The sequence below is a fragment of the Bos javanicus genome, chromosome 9, assembly GCF_032452875.1.
Source record: "Bos javanicus breed banteng chromosome 9, ARS-OSU_banteng_1.0, whole genome shotgun sequence".
Classification (NCBI taxonomy): domain Eukaryota; kingdom Metazoa; phylum Chordata; class Mammalia; order Artiodactyla; family Bovidae; genus Bos; species Bos javanicus.
This window is the reverse complement of record NC_083876.1, coordinates 9319997-9344538: the sequence shown is the minus strand read 5'-3', so window position 1 is coordinate 9344538 and position 24542 is coordinate 9319997. Positions and strand designations below refer to the sequence as shown.

The 24542-nt window shown below is 39.3% G+C and overlaps 1 protein-coding gene across 1 annotated transcript in view; it reads right to left on the bottom strand.

The window, feature by feature from the left end:
- Positions 1-24542, bottom strand: part of COL19A1 (collagen type XIX alpha 1 chain) — a 437433-nt gene that overhangs the window by 66203 nt on the left and 346688 nt on the right. Inside the window, exons 18-30 of the mRNA XM_061427130.1 lie at positions 20670-20732; positions 15656-15691; positions 14626-14661; positions 14483-14536; positions 13599-13652; positions 7744-7797; positions 7005-7094; positions 6224-6268; positions 6041-6118; positions 4459-4494; positions 4298-4351; positions 4144-4197; positions 2759-2800 (exon numbers count right to left, since the gene is read on the bottom strand). Of these exons, the coding sequence (XP_061283114.1) occupies positions 2759-2800; positions 4144-4197; positions 4298-4351; positions 4459-4494; positions 6041-6118; positions 6224-6268; positions 7005-7094; positions 7744-7797; positions 13599-13652; positions 14483-14536; positions 14626-14661; positions 15656-15691; positions 20670-20732 (696 nt within the window). The remainder of the gene's footprint in view (positions 1-2758; positions 2801-4143; positions 4198-4297; positions 4352-4458; positions 4495-6040; positions 6119-6223; positions 6269-7004; positions 7095-7743; positions 7798-13598; positions 13653-14482; positions 14537-14625; positions 14662-15655; positions 15692-20669; positions 20733-24542) is intronic.

Sequence of the window (24542 nt, the reverse complement as noted above, 5' to 3'; positions counted from 1 at the left end):
AATGCTTAGCAGCATGTTAAAAAAGAGGTGGCAATAAAGTTTGGAATAATCAGCAAGATCACAGAGCTCATACAACCAAGAGCATAAATCCTTAAAAAAGAAAGAAAGAGAAAGCTGTGAAGACAGGATTTTTCCTTCTGAGAGCCCAATCAGTTGGAAACCTATACATAGCTTTCTAACATTTTGTTAGTTGAAGCACTCATGTGGGAAATAATTACTTGAGTGACTTGGACTTGACTTCTAAGTCAAATCCAAGTGCAGATAGGAAATCTAAGTGGAATTACCTTTCCGTCCCCTTCTCTGTAATCTTTAGCTGATCTGGAAAGGCTTGAATTTAGATGTCTGAGCTCACAAGATAAAGTTCTTATCATGTAAAGCTCTACAGAGGCTTATTTTTAAATACATTGTTATAAACATATGATCAGGAAAGGCATAAAATAGGGATCACTGAGTGGGGGAGATAGTTTAAATTTAACAATTGACCAAAGGTAGGACAATAGAAGCCTCTATTCTTTCATCCTTTTAACCAAGTGGAAAAATCTTTAAACATGAAGTGGGAACTAAAATTTGCCATTGATGAGAAATTGACAAGAAAGCCCATATTATTCAAGTCCAATATTTTGACCCAGTGCATATGAGGACAAGTTTGATTTCCAAACATATGCTCCATGGAAGACTAATTTTGTATGGTATTGAAAAGGTTCTGAGGCAATTTGCCTAAAAAATGCTGGATTAGAACAATTCTCTTTATGGTGGTCCTTCTTAGTGCTGGAAAACATTAGAAGGAGTTGGAGTGTGCAAAGTTTCCCAAACCAATTTGACCACCAGGATCATTTCATTTAGTTAATGTGCTGGTAAGGAGTTAAGAAACACATACCTAATTGTAGGACAACAACTATTAAATCTGAAAAACTATGAAGGTAGCAAGATGCTTAAGGACTTAGGAGAACCAAAAAGCTTTCCCTGTTTCAAAAAGTATAAAGAAGGTGAATTACTGTATCTGTAGACTTTGGAAATAAATAGTAACATTTTAGAATGGATTATTCAATTGATTTTTTAAAAACTGAAGTATAGTTGACTTACAATGCTGTGTTAATTTCAGGTACATAGCAAAGTGATTCAGTTATATATAGATATATATCTTTTCAGATTCTTTCCCACTGTATTGCTGCTGCTAAGTCGCTTCAGTCATGTCCGACTCTGTGTGACCTGGTGGACAGCAGCCCACCAGACAGCAGTCCACAGGATTCTCCAGGCAAGAATACTGGAGTGGGTTGCCTTTTCCTTCTCCAGGGCTAAATACTAGGAATATAAAATAAATCACACATATATACATGTTGCCCATGTGAAAGTGAAAGTCACTCAGTTGTATCCAACTCTTTGCAACTCCATGGACTATACAGTCCATGGAATTCTCCAGTGGAGTGGGTAGCCTTTCCCTTCTCCAGGGGATCTTCCCAACCCAGGGATTGAACCCAGGTCTCCTGCATTGCAGGTGGATTCTTTACCAGCTGAGCCACCAGGGAAGCCCTGTAGCCCATGTGTGTGTATATAAATATACTGTCCATTCATACATTGACAGATACTGTGCATGAAGTTAAGTGGAATGTAAAGGGTTCAGTCTTAACATTCCACAAAGAAACAGGCAAATACATATCCTACATATGTTCCATTATCATCCTCCCCCATCTGTTTTACAAATAAAATAAAGGGAAGTATTACAGAAAAAAATGGCAGTGAGATTAATTCCCTAGCAGGTGGATAATAGGTAGAGATTATTTTTATTTAGTAGAGTCACAGGTGTTAGGGTAATTGTCAGCTTTGGAATTTTGTAAGGCACTTTGTAAAATCCCATGACATAAAACTCAGCCTTCAAACTGGCTGTTTCTTGAGCAGCTTTTCCTTCTGGACTGGCCAGGGCAGATACTGTGAGGAGGACTGGGTTTCACAGTGGAGAGCCCAGGGGGTGGTGACCACCATTAAGAGAGAGCTCACTCCAGGGAGAAAACAGTCCGCTCAGGGTGTTAATGGCACTTTTCCTCTCATAGGTCACTTCAGAACTACCCACTCACCTCAGAACTCACAGCTCACCTCAGAACTACCCACTCACCTGAGAACTCACAGCTCACCTCAGAACTACCCACTCACCTCAGAACTCACACTCACCTCAGAACTATCCACTCACCTCAGAACTCACAGCTCACCTCAGAACTACCCACTCACCTCAGAACTCACAGCTCACCTCAGAACTATCCACTCACCTCAGAATTCACAGCTCACCTCAGAACTACCCACTCACCTGAGAACTCACAGCTCACCTCAGAACTACCCACTCACCTCAGAACTCACAGCTCACCTCAGAACTCACAGCTCACCTCAGAACTACCCACTCACCTCAGAACTCACAGCTCACCTCAGAACTATCCACTCACCTCAGAACTCACAGCTCACCTCAGAACTACCCACTCACCTCAGAACTCACAGCTCACCTCAGAACTACCCACTCCTCCCTGCGCCCTGGCTCCCCACCCCTCCAGTCCCAATATGAGAGGCCAGTAAAGAAGAGAGTCAGGGGATTAGTACCAATGGCACAAGATACAGATGGATCCATGTTCCTTTTTCTGTCTGAAAGATGCTCTACCGTTAAAAAAAAAAAAATGGAATTTTAGTTCAGGCTAACTCAACCTCTGGCAAAGATTTCCTTTCTGATTTTTTTTCTGGAAATTAGCACACAATTTCTTACACGGCAACAGAATACCTTGAATAAGGCCCCGATATCTCCCAAGAGAGGAAGTGCAATCTGTGGATAAGAAGAGAAAACCAAATACAGGTATTTAGACATATACAGGCACTTATAATACAAACATACAACAAATGTATGCCCTCAAAATGCTGAGCTGCTGAGATTTCTCATCATAAAGCTTCTAAGAGCCTCCCATTGCCATCACGATGGTTGGCTAACATGAGGCTTCCTCTTCAGAAACAAATACAGGACACTAACAGAGTTCATAACCATTTTTGAGAAATAGAGAAATACCATTTCTTTACCATGAACACGGAAACACATATCGTTTCAATTCTGAGTCATGCCGGGCAACCGTCATGCCAACCTTAACATATTATTGGTTTTAAATTATACATAAAGACAAATCATTTGTTAAAAGGAAACCATTCCTCTGCCAAGCAAATCATCAGTCTGTTGAGAAATATGGAAAGTACAGGATGTTTCTCTTAAAGCTGTTCCTCATTGAATTCAAAAGAGCCAATAGGTGGCTTAGGTGATAGGCAAAATAAGATACTGGGAGACTCAGGCAGAATCTCCCTCGTGTCTTAAAATGTCCTTTCAGAGAGACACCATAAATCCCAATAACGCTTTAGACTCCCAGACAATACATACATGATTCACTACATTGGGGAGTTAAAGGCCAAAATACCTCGCTGCACATAGCTTATAAAGGCATGTAAGCCCTGCACAGTGTGAGAAGCAGAAGGATTTGTGAGACTTAGAACTGAGAGGCTAGATCTGGATTTTATTATACAAAATTCTTAATACGATGTCATGTACCATATGGCTTCTTAAATTATAACTGCCGATTCTGAGGCTATTTAAAGGGATTTCACTGTCACTCAAAGCAAAGTTTAACCTAAAATAAAACTTTGAACACACATTTAGTGCCTAAACCCATTTTGAAAGAGCCTACTCAAGGCAGTTTTGTAATTTAATCATTTCAGCATTTTTAAAGCCACAGAATCAATAGATATGTACCGTATTGTGGGAAACTTATCCGCAAACATTCATTTAGAAAAATGAATTTCATTTAGTCACTAGCACTAGAAAGAACAGAATCTGTGGCTATGTATTTTAACTCAGTTTTCCATGGGATTGAGACATATGCCAAGGTTCAATTTGGGGCAAAATTGTACAACTGAATTATGCCCTCATGAAATAAGTATTCACCACACACACAAAAATGCTGATGTAGCTTGAATTTTTTTCCCCTTTAGAAAATAATGGGGATAAACAAAATCACCAAGCAGTCACTGAGCATTCTAATTGGTTTGGACAGCAAAACTTGCTTGGTAGGCTGTTTGGCTTCTGGGTGCATTAAAGATACATAAATCAGGCACAGTCTGTCAACATACCGGGTCACCTGGGGGGCCTGGCAGACCTGGCTTTCCATCCCTCCCTGGAGCTCCCTGAAAACAGAAACATCATGTTCAAATCTTTGCACCTTGGCATAAGAGCAGATTAAAACAGGTTTGGGGGAGAGGGGAAGTGGGTAAACATTGTTCTTACATCATTCCCTGGGGTCCCTGGAGTTCCTGGCAACCCAGGGAGACCTCGAGGACCCTGCAAAAGAGCAAAAATAGATACTTATAAGGACAGTCCTTTAGTAATTACCCCCCAGGTCAGCAAAGTGGATTTGCGGTGCCAAATAGCTTGGTTAAGTAGCTTACCTGAATCCCTGGCTCTCCAGCTGGTCCTTGGGAGCCCTGAGTAGAAGGAGATTCAATGATCATAATTCTGCTGGGAATGTCCATAAATTATCCACAAGGGAAAAAGGAACAGATACTGTCATGTACTTAGTGGAGCATCGGGGCTCGCCACCACACACACCCTGAAAACTCTCTGCAAAGTTGGCTAAGAGTTCTGGGTGGCAGATAGACCTCTGACCAAATGCAGTGCTGGAGGTACCACCATGACTGCGCTTGGATGCCCAGGACGTTCGTCTTGGCCCTGCCATGGTTCCTGCACACTCATGAGTGTATAAACACCACACCTGAGTTCTGTCTGTCAGACACTGACCGCCCACAGGGTAACCAGCTCAGGCTTCCTTCCTTCCTGCTTTTTACTGTGAGTCCTTTCTCTGAAGAAATTGCCAGAACCGGTTTTCAGTGATAGGAGTAGGAAATAAAACTTCAATCAATTATTCTTTTCTGTGTTAGAAAACTGGAATTTGGGGGAAACTAAAATGGGATAGAAGATAATCGGTGAACCTAACGATGACAGATCCTTCCCTACTGCATGACTGTGGGCCTCTGGCTGAGGAAGTGACTGACTACCTGGGTAAGCAACGAGCTGGGGTCCTAGTACCTGACTTCACTACCTGCTTGCTGCCTTCTCTCTTCTTACTTTGAAATAAATATTCATATTGTCAAAGCTACTTTTTTGCTTCCTTGCTATTTATTCTGTGTGTTTAAGTTATTTTTGGTTTGTTGGCTTATTATTTTTTTCTTGCTTCAACCTCCTTCACTCCCCTAATAATTTCTTAAACTACTTTTTTACTTTAACTTCCCATCTCCAGTGGTCTTTACCTTCTTGCCTTGGAAAATCAAACAGCAGTCAAACACAGTACAACCATTCACTATTTACATCTTCTTTTACCTCTCAGGATAATTTCATTTCAAGGCCAATCCCCAAATTAATGTCATTAGAATAACCATTTACCTCACTTTTCTTGCGTAAAAATCTTTTATGTTTTTTCATAGTAAATATAAAGTTTTATCTCTTACTGCTATTTAGTCCACAAGCATACATACAATGGTCATTATTACCCTTATGGCTATTATTTGTCTTAACTATCACCAACAATTTTTATTACCTCTTCTCTAAAATAATACATAGAGATTTTTGATATCTCATTTATATGCACTCCATTAAAATTAAGTTTTCATTTTATTCTAATTGAAAACAGACAGTAATATAGAATAACCTAATATTGGGGCATTCTCATAATCTTGTAAACATGAGTTTGTTCTTTTTAATATATAGAATGGAGGATTAAAGGGTTAAGTCCACGTTTTATAATTCAGAAAATCAGTGTATGTGTGATTAGCATCTGTAAGTCAATAAACAGTGGCTACCTTCTGTGTTAGGATGTAACTACAAGGCCCATTAATTCTTGCCCTCTGACTAGCACTTTTTTGTATTTCTTCCTCTGACCATTTCATTCTTTTCTATTATGCATATATGTCACAAGATCTTATTTCACAATAGCGGGTCAACCAGGTTTCACGAACTTGATTGAATTTCACTTACAGTTCGGCCAGGAATCCCTATCCCTGGGGGGCCTATGTCCCCTGGCGAGCCTTGGACACCTGGAAGTCCTCTTTCGCCCTGTGCAATGAGATGCTTCTATTAGTGAGAGGTTCAAGGGACAGGAATTTTCTAGGCACATTTTGCAAATTATTAATTCTTTAAAAATTATCTTTGATATTTTACCTTTGGCCCTCGTGGACCAGGTGCCCCAGGACTTCCATCTAATCCCTAAAGAAAGAAAAGAAAATGAGGTTAATATATTTTCTTTTTCTAAAAACTTTACTTACACTTAAGAAGTTATAACTCAAAAATATTTCATTGCTCCTCATCTTTTTGCATAAACCTTTTTTTGTAAAAGAATACACATTTTACTAGGTTATAAATTTTGTATAGTTACTTTAAAATATAAGATGTTTTCATCTTTAAAATGAGGCATCTGATATTGAGAACTTTATTATTATTATATAAAAGGTCAAAGGGGATGAGGAAAAAAAGGCACATGAAATAAGCATATGGTTTAGATTTTCCATAAAATGTCCTGGGATTAGCCCAAGCCACAAGGACTTTTTTTTTTTTTAATAGATGACGTGCCACATATGCAGAGCCTCTAGAAGGGAAATTTCAAGCAGTTTGTTTAAGACTGTCCAAGGAAGGTTCATGTTTTAAAACTAGCATACTTTATTAGGCTTCTTCGATCCCTAAAGAAGATTCAGGGGGTGGGGTAGGGCTATAAATCTTCCAAAATTGTATGTAAAATGGTATGTGTATGTGCATTGTCTTCAGAAGAGAGGCCTTTGTATCAAATTTCCAAAAAGATTAGACCTCTGATCTAAAGAATAAGATGATTGCTTCTTTTTTCTGCAGACCTAAACTTATTGCTATACCTGTGATCAGAAACAGGGAGTACACAAACAGTGATTCATCAACTTTCAAAGGAAATATCAGCAAAAAGGTTACTACTTACTGGTTCCCCTGGCAGGCTTTTTCCTGGAGGACCAGCCTCACCTTTTGGACCTGGAAGTCCAGGAGGGCCTGTAATCCCACCTGGGTCTCCCTGAGGAAACAAGGTAAGATGCTCACTTCACAGCTCAGGTTCACGGTGGGCGGTGTGGCAGCAACCATACTTTAAATTGTCATCACAGTCAGTCACACTGCATTCTCTCATTCACTCATTTCACAATGTGTACTGAGTGCCCAATCCACACAGACACTGTTGTCTTAAGTGCACTTGGATCTTGTGGAGAGCTATGTTTATGGTCTCCTGAAATGTATGTAAGTGAATAGATAGATGCACAGAAGGGAAAATCTATTCGTCATGTAATTTTTACATTTTCTTTAAGTTATTCTCAAGGAATGGTTCCATATTAATATACTATTTCCAACATGTCATGAGATTGAGACTTCTTAGGTCTATACCTGTGCTGTCTATAACTATAGCTGAGCATGAAGCAGACTTTCCAAGTTCTGAGATCTTCATCTCCAAAGCGGTTCCTTTTGTCACATTGTGTTTCAGAGCCAGCACCCGGCTGCCACAGTGAACCACCCCAGAGAAGCCATTCCTGCAGAGTCCACGTGAACTCCTATCCCCTGTGCAACATCAGCTGCCGTGTCCTGTCCTTTCACTCCTCCAAAGTCCTTATGATCCCGTCTCATCCTCATCCTCAGCTACTTAACATGCAGAGTGAATGAAACAGAAGCGATACCTTTTCTCCTTTATTGCCTTGTTTGCCTGGGATCCCGTGTTCTCCTGGTAACCCCTAGAAAATTCAGAATTAAAGGGCAAGAGCAATTAGAACATTTCTTATTGTAAATACATTTCTGTCTCTGAGTCTTTGTCAGGAGAACTAAATTTTAACATATGGGAATGTGCTGATTTTGGTCTCCTGGAGAGAGAAAAACATTAATGAAAGTATGTGGCTTATTGTTTCAAGTGAGGAAACCTGGATGTAATGGAAAAAAAAAAAAATAAGGGAGAACTGAACCAAATGCCCATCCGTATTACTGCCCCAAACAGGATAAACAGAAAATATACTTTTACTTTGACTTGGCAACAGAGGCATTTTCTCTTTTTATTTTGTTCTCTTTTTTAGCCTAGGCCCTATCACATAACCTCATTTCTTATATACCCTGTGGTTCCACCTGTGCCACCAGCATTTTGTTCTTTTCTTGTAAGATCTCTCCATTAGGCTCACCTGCAATGGTTCACTAAATGGCTCGGGGGCGCACCAAAAAGTTTTGCTCCATGAACTGAATGTTCAATGTACCAAATGACCAAATGTGCTGAAAGATGAAACCTTTGAGGCTCAGCCTGGGAGCATTGATAATAAAGCAAGATGTCAAGGGGCTGCTCCTAAAATGATGGGAAAAGGAGAGATTCTAACAGTTTCACAGAGCATAATCAAATTGCCAGATAGAGGTCAGTGTCCAAGAAGCATTTTCCTTGTTTTGCTCAAGTGAGGACCGATGGAGAGGTTTTGACTCCCTAGATGTCAGAAGGCCAGGGAATTTGTTCAAGGGACACAAACATCAGAGATGGGATATAAAAGTGAATTTACTCAATCAAAAAAATAGCAGAGTACACATTCTTATTCTTTTCAGGTGCAGAAGGAACGTTCTCCAGCTCAATCACATGCTAGGCCACAAAACAAGTCCAAATAAACATGAGAGTAGAAATTGTATCAAGCATTGTTTCTAACCCAAATGGTATGAAATTAGAAATCAATTACAGGAATAAAAATGGGATAAACACAAAAACATGGAGACTAAACAACATGCTATACAAAACCAGGATGAAAATGAAGAAATCAAAAGGAAATCAGAAAACACATCAAGACAAATAAAAATGGAAACACTACTTTCCCAAATGTATGGGGTACAGCAAAAGCAGTTCTAAGAGGAAAGTTTGTAGTGATACAAGCCTAACTTGCGAAACAAGAAAAATGTCTCAGATAAAAAACTGAACCTACCAACTGAAGGAATTAGAAAAAGAAGAACAAGTGAAACCAAAAGTCTGCAGAAGGAAATAACAAAGATCAGAGAGGAAATAAATGAAATAAAGACCAAAACAAACAAACAAACAATATAAAAGATCAACAAAACAAACATCTGTGTTTTTTTAAAAGATAAACAAAAGCAGTAAACTTTTCATGAGAGTCCATCAAGAAAAAATGTGAGAGGACAACACATAAACAAAATAAGAAACAAAAGAGGAGAAATAACAACCATTACCATGAAGATACAAGGAGATAACAAAAGAACACTACTGTTATATGCGAACAAATTGGACAACCTAGAAGAAGTAGGGGAGAAGGCAATGGCACCCCACTCTGGTACTCTTGCCTGGAAAATCCCATGGACAGAGGAGCCTGGTAGGCTGCAGTCCATGGGGTCGCTAAGAGTCGGGCACGACTGAGCGATTTCACTTTCACTTTCCACTTTCATGCACTGGAGAAGGAAATGGCAACCCACTCCAGTGTTCTTGCCTGGAGAATCCCAGGGATGGGGGAGCCTGGTGGGCTGCAGTCCATGGGGTCACACAGAGTCGAACACGACTGAAGCGACTTAGCAGAAGAAGTAGACAAATTTGTGGAAACATAAAATTTTCCAACACTGAATCAGGAAGTAATAGACAATCTGAACAGGCTAGTCACTAGTAGTGAAATTGAATTTATAATAATAATAATGATAAAATTACAGAAAGTAAATAACTGGAACTGGACAGCTTCACAGGTGATTTCTACCAAACATATAATGAAGAGCTAACGCCTACCCTTCAAGATTACTAAAAACTGAAGAGGAAGAAACACTCCCAAATTCATTCTATGAGGCCACCATTACTCTGATACCAAAACCAGAGCAAAACAGAAAATTACAGGCCAATGCCACTGATGAAGGACTTCTCTGCTGGCTCAGTGGTAGAGAATCTGCTTGTCAAGCATAAGACACAAGTTTGATCCTTGGGTTGAGAAGATCCCCTGGAGAAGGAAATGACAATGCACACCAGTATTCCCGCCTGGGAAATCCCATGGACAGAAGAGCCTGTCAGTCTATAGTCTATAGGGTCTCAAAAGAGTTGGATGTGACTTAGTGACTAAATAACACAACAACAGCTCTGATGAATACAGATGTGAGAATCCTTCTCAAAATATTAGTACCAAACTGAATTCAACAATATATAAAAGTAATCACATAGCATGATCAAATGGGATTTATTCCAGGAATGCAAGGATGTTTCAATATCCATGAAGCAATCAGTGTGATATACCACATTTATAAAAGAAAGGATAAAAATCATGACAATCTCAAAAGGTGCAGAAGAAGCACTTCACAAAATTACACATTCACTCATGACAAATGCTCATTCAAGCTGGTATAGAGGGAACATATCTCAATATCATAAACACCATTTATGACAAATTCAAAGGTAACATCATACTCAGTGGTGAAAAGCTGAAAACTTTTCCTCTAAAATCAGGAAGAAAACATGTACGCCCACTCTCATCACTTCTATTTAACACAGCATTGGAAGTCCTAGACATAGCACTCAGCAAAGAAAAAGAAATAAAAGGCATCCAAATTGCTGTGATTTACATCAGTGTTCTGCCTGACTCTTCTAAGAGTTTTGTAGTTTCTGGTCTTACAAGAAGGTGGAGTGCTGAAGAATTGATACCTTTGAGCTGTGGTGCTGGAGTACTCCTGACAGTCTGTTGGACAGCAAGGAGACCAAACCAGTCAATCATAAGGGAAATCAACCCTGAATACTCATTAGAAGGACTGATGTTGAAGCAGAAACTCCAGTATTTTGGTCATCTAATGCAAACAGCTGACTCATTGGAAAAGTCCCTGATGCTAGGAAAGACTGAGGGCAGGAGGAGAAGAGGGCATCAGAGGATGAGATGGCTGAATGGCATCATTGATGCAATGGACATGAACTTGGGCAAATTTTGGGAAATGGTGAGGGACAGAGAGGCCTGCTGTGCTGCAGGCCATGGGTTTGCAGAGTTGGACATGACTGGGCAACTGAACAACGACAACATTTTCTCCATTGTAAGGGCCTCCAAATTGGAAAGAAATAAGTAAAAGTGTCACTATTTGCAGATGACATATTATATATAGAAAACCCTAAAGTCTCCACCAAAAAAACTATTGGAACTAATAAATGAATCCAGTAAAGTTGCAGGATATGAGGTTAATATACAGAAATTTGTTGCTTTTCTATATATTAATAATAAACCATCCAAAAGAGAAAGCAAAACAATTCCATTTAAAACTGAATGAAAAAGAATAAAATACCTAGGAATAAACTTTACCAATGAAGTGAAAAAACTATATTCTAAAAACTATAAAACTGATGAAGAAAACCAAACAAGATATAAGGAAATGGAAAAATACCCTGTGTTCATGGATTGGGAGAATTAATACAGTTAAAATGTCCATACAACCCAAAGTAATCTATAGATTTAATGCAATCCCTACACTGAACTAGGATAAATAATCCTAAAATTTATATGAAAGCACAAAAGACCCCTAATTGCCAAAGCAATCTTGAGAAAGAAAAACAAAGCTGGGAATATCATACTCTCTGACTTCAGACTATACTACAAAGCTACAGTAATCAAAACAGTATGGTACTGGCACAGAAACAGACACATAGCTTAATGCGACAGAATGGATAGCTCAGAAATAAACCGATTAATGGTCACTTAATTTATGACAAAGGAGGCAAGAATATACAGTAAAGACAATATTTTCAATAAGTGGGAAAACTGAACAGTTACATATAAAAGAATAAGTTAGAACATTTTCTCACATTATATACAAAAATAAACTCAAACTTAATTAAAGCCTCAAAGATAAGACCTGAAACCATAGAACTCCTAAAAGAAAACATAGGCAGAACACTCTTTGACATAAATTTTAGCAATATATTTGAATCTGTCTCCTAAGACAATGGAAAAAAAAAAGCAAAAATAAACAGGGCCTAATTAAACTTAAAAGTTTTTGCATGGCAAAGGAAACTATGGACAAAATGAAAAGACAGCCTACTGAATGGGAGAGAATATCTGCCAATGATATGGCTGAAAAGAGGTCAATATATATATATATATATATATATACACACACACACATATATACATATATATATATATATCATACAACTCAATATTAAGAAAAACAAACAACCTGCTTAAAAAATGAGCAGAAGACCCAAATAGACATTTTTCCAAAAAGACATACAAATGGCCAACAAGCACATAAAAAGATGCTCAATATTGCTAATCATCTAGAGAAATGCATATCAAAACCACAGTAAGGTATCACTTCACACCCATCAGAATTGTTATCGTCAAAAATTCCACAAGTAACAAATGTTTGAAAGGATGTTGCAAAAAGGCAACCTGAATACACTGTTAGTAGGAATGAAAATTGGTATAGCCACTAGAGAAATCATTATGGAGGTTCTTCAAAATCTAAAAGAGAATCACCTAATGATTTAGCAACCCCACTCCTGGTTATATATTCAAAGGAAATGAAAACAGTAATTCAAAAAGATACACGCACCTCAGTGTCCTTAGCAGCATTATTTACAACTGCCAAGATATGGGAGAAACCTAAGTGCCCATCAACAGATAAGTGGATAAGAAGATATCATATATATTTAATGGAATGCCATTTGACCATAATAATGAAAGAAATTTTGCCATTTGCGATAGTGTTGATGGACTTAGAGAGTATTGTTCTTTATGGAATGTCAGACAAAGACAAATATTGCATGTTATCACTTATATGTGGAATATAAAAAATAAAATGAATGAATATAACCAAATGTAACAGACTCATACAAATAGAGAACAAACTAATTACCAGTGGGGGAAAGGAGAGGGGGGAGATAGATGAAAGGGATTAAGAAATACAGACTATTGTGTGTAGAATAAATAAGCAAGAAGGGTATATTGTACAATACATGGAATTTAGCCATTATTTTGTAATCACTTTAAATGGTGTATAATCTATAAACATATTGAATTATTATGTACACCTGAAACTAATACTGTAAATCAAGTATAATCCAAAAAAAGAAAAACAGTGCATTTAAGGGGTGTGAGGATACGTATGTACGTGTGTGTGTGTGAGAGAGAGGGAATTGTGAGTCCAGTAAAACTAGGCTATAATGCAACCTGAGGACCTTTCACCAACTGCATTATAGAAGTATTTTCAGCCAAAAGATTTGCCCCCTTTTTGGAGACTTCTGCAAGAATACAACAGAAGCTTTGGAAATGTCTTTCTTGAATGGAGAATTTAATCAAAAGCCATGTATAATGATGTATAATGGAAATGTTAATAACTTGGGTTTCAAAGACTGATTTGTTAGGTTAATAATATTCAAAAGGATCTCACATAACTAATGGAGATATGAGCCTTCTCAACAGCCTCTGACATTAGTGTGATCGGTTTCAGTTGTAGAGATGACCCCTGCCCTTGGAAAATGCAGTATAACTCATTTGCATGAACACATGCGGACAGTCTTTAAAATGACACATGCATCTACTATACATACAATATCTCCTGGTGGTCCTCTGGGTCCCACAGAGCCTGCAGGTCCTTGCTGACCCTAAAATAGAAGGCAATATAATACTTTACTTGTGCTAAAAATATAGTCTGAATATATGTAAAACATGCTGTGACCTTTATCTATAGAAAAAGTATCCAGGCTCCTCTGTGTAACACTGAAATGTGCTTTGGGCTTACAGTTTCAAGATATTTTCATTCAAATGAGTCTGCTCTCATGCAGGTTTGATGCCTGGGTTGGGAAGATTCCCCTGGAGGAGGAAATGGCAATCCTTTCCAGTATTCTTGCCTGGAAAATCCCATGGACAGAGGAGCCTGGTGGGCTACAGCCCATGGGGTCTCAAAGAGTCAGACATGGCTTAGCGGCTGAGCACACATGCATGTTCTTACCAGCAGGTGAGTCTGGATAACCTGCCATACACATGGGTCGGGCACATTACATGGATCCTTCTAGTGCCTCCTAGCAGTGGGTCTCCTTTGGGACAGTCCTATAGAATTCTGTGTGGGAAACTCAAGTGCCTGTGGGCTGCAGAATTTGGGCTTGGGAAATAAATCCTGTTCTCTTTAAGGAAACAGGGTCGTAGATGTGGCTCATATTTTTTACTCTTAAAGCTTTCAGGGATGGTACCGTAAATATGGTCTGAAAAGTACTTAAATATCCTATTGTGATCCAAAAGACAGAGGCACCATGTGTGTAATAAATGCAGCCGATACGGGAGTGTGTCTGTGGGGGGAATCGCTATGAAAACATGATAAAATCCCTGACAACATTTGTGATGAAAATGAGTGGTACATCAGAGCTCCTTGTTTTACACAGAAATGGCTATACCTTCAAAACAACTTCCACATTTCCCTGAGTGATTTCTTATGTACCTTTAGTCCTGGGCTTCCAATTACACCAGGTGGACCAGGATCTCCAGGCTCGCCCTAAACACACGGGTGGGAAAGAAATGGTTACTTTAATTTTCACAATCTCATTATGTTGGAGATGCAAGAGAAGGCCGTCAGGGGATTACCTTTATTCCTTGTGATCCTGTTATTCCAGGTTCTCCCTGTAAATGAAATCATTACCATACATGTGTTTATATTCAGATGGAGGACAGAGTCTCTAATGCTACAATTCATTTACACTTTCAGTAGCTGACATGCAATAAAGTCATGACGAAGTCAAGAAGGGTTCATCCTAACATATGACTCAAAATAATAATTGCTAATAAACCATTTCTTATTTTCCTTTCTTCTCTGTAACAGCTTTTCCCCAATGTCACTTTTGACACTGTAGTCATCATGGTCCATTAGCAATCGCTGTGTCCTCTACTCAACTGACATTGTTATTAGCTGGTTTGTCATCAGCTAATCCTACAGCTCAGAGAAATAAAACTTCAGATAAGGGCAAAAAAGAAAGAATAGAATTTAAGTTGATATGTCATGGAGGTTCTACTATCAGATGCATGTATTTAATGAAACAAAAATCACACAAAAATTAAAGTTACACAGAAGAGTACAAAGTTGGCCACAAAGAGTTCACTTTAATTAAATTATTTTCCATGACTTAATCACTGATCCTTTTATGTTTTTTTGGCTGTTCTGCAGGATCTTAGTTCCCAGAGTCGAGCTCAAACTTGTACCCTCTGCACTGGAAGCTTGGAGTCTTAACCATTGGACCACCAGAGAGGACCTATCATTGATCCTTTTGATAAAACCATCCTGTTTGGTAAATCCAATTTATATCATTAACACAAATTTTGGAAAAACTATCTTACATAATAATTTTGTACCTGAAATATCCTTGGTGTATATCTTTCATTACATTCATGTCCAATCACAAATAGCAATGTGTTACAGAAAATAAACACTACTTGTAACAAGGTTTAAAATTTCATACTTATCAAAATAAAAGAGTCAAAATTCACAGAGGAAAAAGCAGAATCCTCAGGGAGCTTATCTTATCAAATCTATTAGGCTCTAAAGTAAACATGATAGAAATCGGAGAGGAGGAAATCAATGAAATAGAAAACCCAAGATAGTGATAAAACATCTACTTACTCTATCTCCCTTTTCGCCTTTTGTAAAGCGTTCCCCCTAGGAAAATGCATAGAAAAAAGAATCATCTATAAACCCTTTTAAAAATAATCTCTCCAAACCTGGATGTGAACAAATCCTGCAGGTCAAACTCAGACCTCCACTGCAAACATGTAATGATCCAGAATGTCACATTGTCTGCCTGTGCAGCTTAGAAGACCAGTATGCAACTGAATTAGAAAACCCTTTAATATTCCCAAATGAACAGTAACTTAATCATCTTAATGTTATTTTGAGAATCCTGAGTGGTTGACAAATTAGAATATGGTCCAAGGCCAAAGCCTCCTCTGGTGTGGTTCAAAGAGAAGATGGTCACACACACACACACACACACACACACACACAAGCATCCAAACAGAGGCAGAATGAATGAGAAGATGCTGGAGTGATCAGTGGAAGGACATTCATTTGAATTCTTCCAGTTACTTAAGTTGGTCCTTAAAAAATACAGCCAGAGTTCTAAATTAGTGTTTAAAATAAGTCATTACTGTAAAAATACTTACTGATTTTCACTTTCCTTTTAACGAAAATGACATGAAGGAGTTAATTACTGGGTGAATAACTGTACAAGTCTGTGGAACTGATACTGGTTCTTGCTGTTGGGTTTAGGCTTGAAGGTTCTGGTGGGAGTCAAAGCTTTGAAGGAATGCCTCTTACGACGCAACACTTTCCCCATGGTCACTGTGTTAACTAACAACACAACCCTTCCTCCACACATACACACACACACACACACACACAGATGGGGAGGCTTCCCTGTATTAGCTTCTGTTCTTGAAGGTCCATATCGTGATATCATTTAACCTTCACTTCACTGCTGTGAGGGAGATATTGTCCCACTACCAGAATGAGAAGAGATTCAGAAAGGTTCTGAGTAACCCTAAGTTATTAATGTTTCTCCTAAAGCAGCATTCACCTACTGTATGTTCCCTGTTCCCTTATTTATCTTGCCTACAAAATCTGTGAATGAAGAGATATAATTCACCTTGATTATCATAGCATCTCTGGGGTACACTTCTGCTCTCCCAACGAAATTTATTAAATTAGGGAATTTAAAGTTTTACAGATAAAACAATAATTGCTGACCTTTATTGAATTCTTACAATGTATTAAACCCTGTTCTAATCACATTATATACATTAATACAATCAACCTCTTGGGTCAACAGGGTAGTTACTGTTAGTACATTCATTTACAGAGGGGGAACTGAGGCACAGGGAAGTTAATTCATTTCCCCAAGGTCACAAAACCAATAAGAAGTCATTGAGGATCTAAAATGAGGCAGCCTGGCTTCAAAATTAGACTTTACTTACTCAGTCTGTTTGATATTATTTACAATTTAATTGCCTTATTATGTGAATTGAGTGAATGGATAATAAGATGGAAACCATACATTTTAAAACATTTTATTTTGCATCTGAAAGTCAAGGGAAAGGCTGAGGACCGCTATGCTAGGCAATGCTGCTCTCAAAGGTCCTGGTAAGGATTTGACCTTCAGATCACTATAAGGCAGTGAGTGGTTACTGAAAAATGTCATACCTCATGATCCGGGGACTTCTGGGGGCCCCGTCTTCTCCCCCATGTCTCCAACCTCCCTGCAGTTACGTGGGGGCAAGCTGCTGATTCTGACTGTGAAATGTGTTCGGCAGGGCTGCAGGGCACGTGAAGGCTGAGGCGTGTGGAGACCACTCACCACGCTCCAGTCCTGCGGTCCTGGCAGGGGTGGCTGAGAAGTCAGAGGGCATAGCTCCCTGGTGCTTACCAGCCTGCTGACTGGTTACTGAGGGTTGTGTGGAGCAGGACACTCACTCCTCCCAACCACACTGGCTGGGCAGTATGAGCAAGAGAAAGCTTTTCTTGGGGGTAAAACCACAGAAATTTCAGGGTTAATTTGTTGCTTAATATAACCTACCTACTCTGACTAATATGGCCCATATCTATCCAACATAATTAAATCTCTTACTGGATAATTTCTATATATTAGATATATAGAGATCTTTATTTATATTCTTGCATTTCAGTCTTAATTCTAAAAATCAATTTGATTTTTAAGATAGGAGATGAAGTTAATGAGATGTGAGCAACAGGCTGCATTGCTTTTGCAACTGCTTGTTTCTGATTATATTACATTACTTATGTCACTGGTTATTTAGAACCTCTGCCAAGCTACAGTGACTAAAGTAACTTCTAGCTGGGGCAGAAAAAGCAAAACCAGGAGCCTGGTTGTCTAGAGAGCTGATATTTTGTTTTAATTCTGGTGGCTACTATCTGGGGCAGGTCATTCACATTTTGGAGCCTTTTTTTCCTTATCTATAAAATCCTGGGGTTCAACTAGATGACATTTTCACTCCAATATCTAACCTAGTCATGTAGTAAATGTTCTGTAACAGGGGACAAACTGCCATTTAAAGTACTACTCAGGCTCAGAGTTCAGATTTGGATGAAGATTATTTTTCTGTTTGGACATTCTGGTTATTATGTTAAGTTCAGATCCTGTTCCAGAATAGAAAGGCTGAGACCATAGAGAGCTAGACTGCTTTACTAATGATGTGAAATTTGTGTTTTTTCCTGTGGGAAGCTGGGAGAAAGGTAGGCAAAGATGTATTAATATAAGGAAGGTGTGATAATTCACAGATTAAGAGGGAACTGACAAGGAGAAGAGCTGGGAGGGTAAGGTAGATGGGGAGAAATATGGTTTCAGGGGGTGGGCCTTGGTAACAGGACAGAAAGCTAGAGGAAAACCTTCAGGAACTGTGAAGTCCTCCAGTTGTTGCTACTCATAGCATGGCCCAGGATCCACAGCAGGAGCATGGCCCGAGCACGTTGAGAAATACACCTGCTCAGTCTGAAAGCGGCTCTTTTGCCCCTTTCCTATTCCCCTCTGAACTCAAAAGAACCTAAATATAAAAATGAGATCACCAAGCAATTGAAACTAACTCCTGACTTATGCTGTCCTGAATGCATGCCATGCCTTGCCTAAGCTATTGATTTTTTCCTAGATAAAAAGAATGAAGAATTAAGCCATTAAAAAATGACTAGCTCTCTCCCTTAATGGCCCCCTTAGTAATCCTACCAGAGATCATGCATCAAGATTACATTTGAAGAGAGAGTCAGCCAGTCTGCACTCAAAGGAAAGAAAAAAGATTCAGATTCCAACCTCTTGCCTCAACGACTCACTGAGATTCTTGCCATTCCCCCATCCTCCACCTCCATCATTTTTCTCTTTAAAAACTGTCCTGGCTGAAAAGAAACTTGGGAGTTGGTCTCAGGACATGAGTCCCTCTTCTCAGGTTGCGACTTTTTCTGATTAAAGCACCTTTCTGCTGACCCTTGCTTCTGCAACTGTTGACTTATGAGCAGTGAGCAGCTGAACTGAACTTGGATTTGGTAATAAACCACTACCCAGACCTGCTGAACTAGGATTAGCATTTCAAAAGGATCTTCAGCAATTCAAGTTTACATTTAGTATGACAGGTACTACTCTAATCCACTCAAATTTCTCTCTCTGCTCTACAAGTCCCGGCTATTCCAGTAGAATTTTAGTAAATCTTGGGTCCTGGTTTGCCACGCAGCATGTGGAAATTAAGAAAAGGTGTCAGTGCTCCAGTGTGGAGGGGAGACGGGGTGGGGGGCAAAGGGCAGATAAGAGCTGAGAAGAGATGCCCATAAGTGTGGAGTTGTAGGAGTCAGCTGGCAGATGGAGTCAGTCAGTCAGTCAGCAGACCCTGGGCTGATTTGTGAGAGAGAGATTTCCTAGAAAGCCTTGGAAATTCTCAGGTGTGGAACCCCAGTAAGGACTGTTACTGGTTTGGACAGAAAACTAACGGCAAACGTGACCCCTGAAGGAGGAGAACTTCGGAGCACAAGGGGGACAGCCTGAACTCGAAAGCTGTCAGAGAGTGACCGTCATCGCCAAAGATGCTTCGTTTTTAAAGCTGAAGCACAAGGAGAATTTGACTTTGTGATATTAAATACCCTTTATATTGTTCCCGTTTGGCAGGCATGCAGGCATTTTAGTGAGCTCTTCATTTTTATCTCTGGCCAACCAATATTCTCTGTTTATCCCAGCAAGGGAAGAGGTAAAAGTAAAATTTTCTTAAAGTCTTACCTTTTTTTTTTAAACAAAGATGAAACATTTGTTAAGTCATACTTGGTGATTCTTGAGGGCTGCTGTGGGGTTTGGTTTTGTTTTGTTTTAAAGTGAAAGTAAAGTCGCTCAGTCCTGTCCGACTCTTTGTGACCCCATGGGCTGTAGCCTACCAGGCTCCTCTGTCCATGGGCTTTTTCCAGGCAATAGTACTGGAGTGGATTGCCATTTCCAAAAATTATTTTTGTAATTAGGATTCATATCATCTCTTTAGGTAGTCCCATTTGAATATAAATGATACTGAAGGTAATTTTTCCAACAAAAGAACTAAATTTTGGAAGAACCTGGCCTCAGTAATATTTAAGAAGTCATTTTGATCTTATAAAAACCTAGAATAACTTCAGAGACTACGCTGAGAGTAGTTGTTTGTGCAAAGATATACTTCTCTGTTTTTTTTCTTTTGGATAAATTAGCCCTTTTGATGTACTGATTTTATTATTCATTTTAGCTATTATCTTTAGTTATAGCAGGGCAGCTTAGTGATTTTTAAACCCTGGGTTCTGGAATCAGCCTACCTAGGAGTGATTCATGGTTTCAGTACTTCCTAGCTTAAGTAACTTAAGCTAGGGACCTTAGGGAAGTTACTTAACCTTTCTGTGCCTCGGTTTCCTCATCTGAAGAATGTTTTTTCTTTTTTTTTTTTTAATGAACTAAGTGAGGTAATACATGTAAAAACTTAGTACCTCATTTAAAGAACATGACCAAATATCTGATCTATTGTTCCTTATGCCAGGGACAACCAACGTACATGGAATTGGGGCTGATTAAGAAAAATATCTTAATTCTATTTTTTGGATATTCTCCCTCTGCTCTCAAAGCTAAAATACTTACAGATTCTCCCTTTTCACCTTTAGGGCCAATAGATCCTGGAAATCCTGGTGATCCGGTCTCACCCTTTCAAGAAAAGCAGAAGACAGTTTTTGCATGAGGCTAGGTAAGTCCTGTTGTGACCCTCAGGGTGATAGCACAACCTGTCCCCCTTCTAAGAGTGGAATTTATCTATTAACCCCCAAGGGGCAGTGGGAAGCTCTGAATCCAGTAGGTTATTCACATAATAGTGTGTTTATAAGCACTCCACAATGCCTTTAGGTCTTTTAGAAATCCACAGTATTCATTAAGATCTTTAAAATTAATGTGAGACAAAGTCAATTATTTTTCAAGCAAAGAACATTTACAGAAAATAATTATAATTATGCTCTGCTGCACCAAAAGAACAAAAAGGAATTTTTGTGGCCTTAAAGACATCACATTATTTAACTGACACAGTAATCCAAATTCATGTTATTTCAAGGATTTCTTTCTTTTTTCAAGTAGGGGGAGATACAGGAAGAAAAAGATGTCTCTCCACTGTTTCCAGCATTCATTCACCACTGTTCAGTTGCAAAGAAGGCCTTCTTGATGACGTGGGGATAGCAGTGGCTTAGAAAAGTCTAAGAGTTTCTGATGAAAAATCCAGAAGAGGGATTTGTATAGGACAAATAAAGAGTATTTTGAGAAAATAAAATTATAGAAATAATATTGGTGGCAAGGAAGTGTACCACTAATTAAACGATAGAGATATCTCAGTGCTTTTGTTTACTGTTAGCCAATAACCCTGCTGCTGCTGCTGCTGCTAAGTCACTTCAGTCGTGTCCAACTGTGTGTGACCCCATAGACGGCAGCCCACCAGGCTCCCCCATCCCTGGGATCCTCCAGGCAAGAACACTGGAGTGGGTTGCCATTTCCATCTCCAATGAATGAAAGTGAAAAGTGAAAGGGAAGTCGCTCAGTCGTGTCCAACTCCTCGTGACCCTATGGACTGCAGGCCATCAGGCTCCTCTGTCCATGGGATTCTCCAGGCAAGAGTACTGGAGTGGGGTGCCATCGCCTTCTCCACAACAACCCTGAATACCACAATTGTTAAGTGCAGCCGCTAGAATGAATGTAGGGCTTTCCCGGGAGCTCTTGCCAATGCAGGAGACATGGGTTTGATCCATTGGTCGGGAAGATTTCTTGGAGAAGGAAATGGCAACCCACGCCAGCATTCTTGCATGGGAAGTCCCACAGACAGAGGAGCCTGGCAGGCTGCAACCATGGGGTTGCAGAGTTGGACACAACTGAGTGACTGAACAACAACCAGAACTTATATAATGCTGGGTTGTTTTCCAACCCTAAGGGCATTTTTGCAAAACAATGTTCATCATTGCATTTCCAAGCATATAGCTTTTCTGCCCCTTGTGTCTTTTTTATTTCAGAAAAAAATACAAAAAAGATATGGTTGAATATGTCAAACCTCCATGGACAAGGCACCCAAGATGGAAGGAAAAAAACCTTATGTCAAAGAGGAAATTTCATATTCCCTCTCTATTTCTGTGCCAGAGAGAGTCACTGTTATGAATTTAGTACTTACATTTTCAGTCTGTATTTTTGTACTTTTACTGCATATGTGGAACCATAAATAGTATGCTATTTTGGATATTTAAAACAAATTTTATAAAAGCCACTGGTTAATCTTGTATATGACATTCTGTGACTTTTCCCCCAACTCAATGTTGTTTTTAATATCCATCCTCTATTGATACATAGAGATCTAGTTTATTCAGTGAACCTTTGGATAGTATTATAGTGTGTTAATGGATCGGGGATCATCTAAGCCCCACTCATGGGTATTTGGGGCTTCCCATGGGGTTTAGTGGTAAAGAATACGCCTGCCAATGCAGGAGATGCAAGAGGCATGGGTTTGGTTCCTGGGTTGGGAAGATCCCCTGGAGAATGGCAACCCACTCCATTGTTTTTGCCTGGAAAATCCCATTGACAGAGGAGCCTGGTGGGCTACAGTTCACGGGGTTGCAAAAGAGTTGGGCACAACTGAGAGACTGAGCACAAATGCGCATTTTGTTGTCTTATAAACAGGGTTGCAATGAACATCTCTACACATGTCCCCTGGTGTGGATATGTTTATCTGTTGCTTTTGAAGCCTCAAATAGCCCTAAAGACACTGGTTTACTTTTATATTTCTATCTTAATCAGTATCTTGTGATTTAGCTTAGAGGAAGAGGGAGTCAGTCATTCATAATGGATAGACAATGTCATGTGTTTTTTTTTTTTTTTTAGGGAGGCTTCTAGATTTGTGGGATATATTTTGTAAATTTAATCTTCATTTATTAATACAAGTATTTTCCCTTATAGTGTACCATCTAAACATACAATGTAACATCAGTTTTACACTTACCATATTGTAGGAGAATCCATTTTCCTACAGATAGTAAGTTCTATCCATAATGAAAAGAGGAAGAAATTGGTGGAGACATTAAGGGACTGATTGCTGTTGGTTTGACAGACTAAACAATTGGCCTTGTACAAGTGTTAGACTGTATAGAGTGTGGCCTTCTATCACCCATCTGATAGATGTTAAAAGCCTCAGTGCACTGGGGAAAAAATATGCCCAGTAATTCAAGCCAGCTGCATAAAGTAAAGGTAGAAATCAAGAAAGGGTCTAGGAGTTACTATTAGAGTCACATGTGCTTGATATCAAACGGTAAGGGGAGAGGAATACGCCTGAAGGAAGAGTAACCATATTCACAGCTGCTAAGTATTTAAACCAACATATACAAGTCTCCACTGAAATACAGAGGAAAGACCAGGCAGAGGCTTTGGTCCACCTCTCTCTGGTATGGAAGTGTGGCTGGGCTTGGAGGAAGTCTTAGAGACCAGATCCTTATACAAAAGTCTACAAACAAAAGCATTTCCCTCCTGAATCTTAATCACATATGGAGTTGTTCTTCATATTTAAAATGGATGTTTAGTAATTTATCACTGTAATTATGAGTTGAAAGATCAGTGATGGATTTACTTAGCTTCGGGAAAGGCAGTCATTTAATTTGACACTCTGGATGTTATTTGAAAGGTCTGGTGGTGTTGAGCCTCCATCTTTTTCCTCTGACAACTGCTCTGAAAGACACTGCTAATTTCTCAGGGGTCCTTAGATATTCCACCTCCTGATTCTTCTGTCTCTATAAAGAAGCAGCTATCCCCGACCGACTTGCAGATACATCACCATCCCATCACTGCAGCCTGTCTTTCTCAGGAGGCTACAGAGCAGGGGTCATCATTTCAGTCCTGGCAGGTGGCTTGCATGATGCCTGGGTCTCTGTCACTATTTACTATTAAAAGCTGATAGTATTCGTTGTTCTTTCTTCCTGTATCTTGAATCAGAACGAGGCTGCTAACCTCGGAGTGATTTGTGTGTCAACTCTATTGCTGTTTGTATCGACTCTGGTGTTTTACTAGGAATGTGTGTGCATGCTAAGTCGCTTCAGTTGTGTCTGACTCTGTGTAACACTATGGACTGTAGCCTTCCAGGATCCTCTGTCCACAGGATTCTCCAGGGAAGAATACTGGCGTGGTTTGCCATGCCCTCGTCCAGACGATCTCCCTGACCCAGGGATGGACCCCCCGTCTTTTATGTCTCCTGCATTGGCAGGCGGGTTCTTTACCACTTTGGGTTCCAAATGGTAGGCTGGCTTTGTGATTCTATTCTGCCAGCTGGTGCATTGAGAAGTGGAGTACGATACAGCAAAAGTCATGTATATGTTGAAATTGTACTTCTGGCTCAATCTTACATTCTACAACATAAATTGAATCTCTTCTCCACCAAAATTATGGTGGGAGAAGCAAAGATGATCAAGACTGGATGTTAAGTATGATAACTATGAATACCAAAAA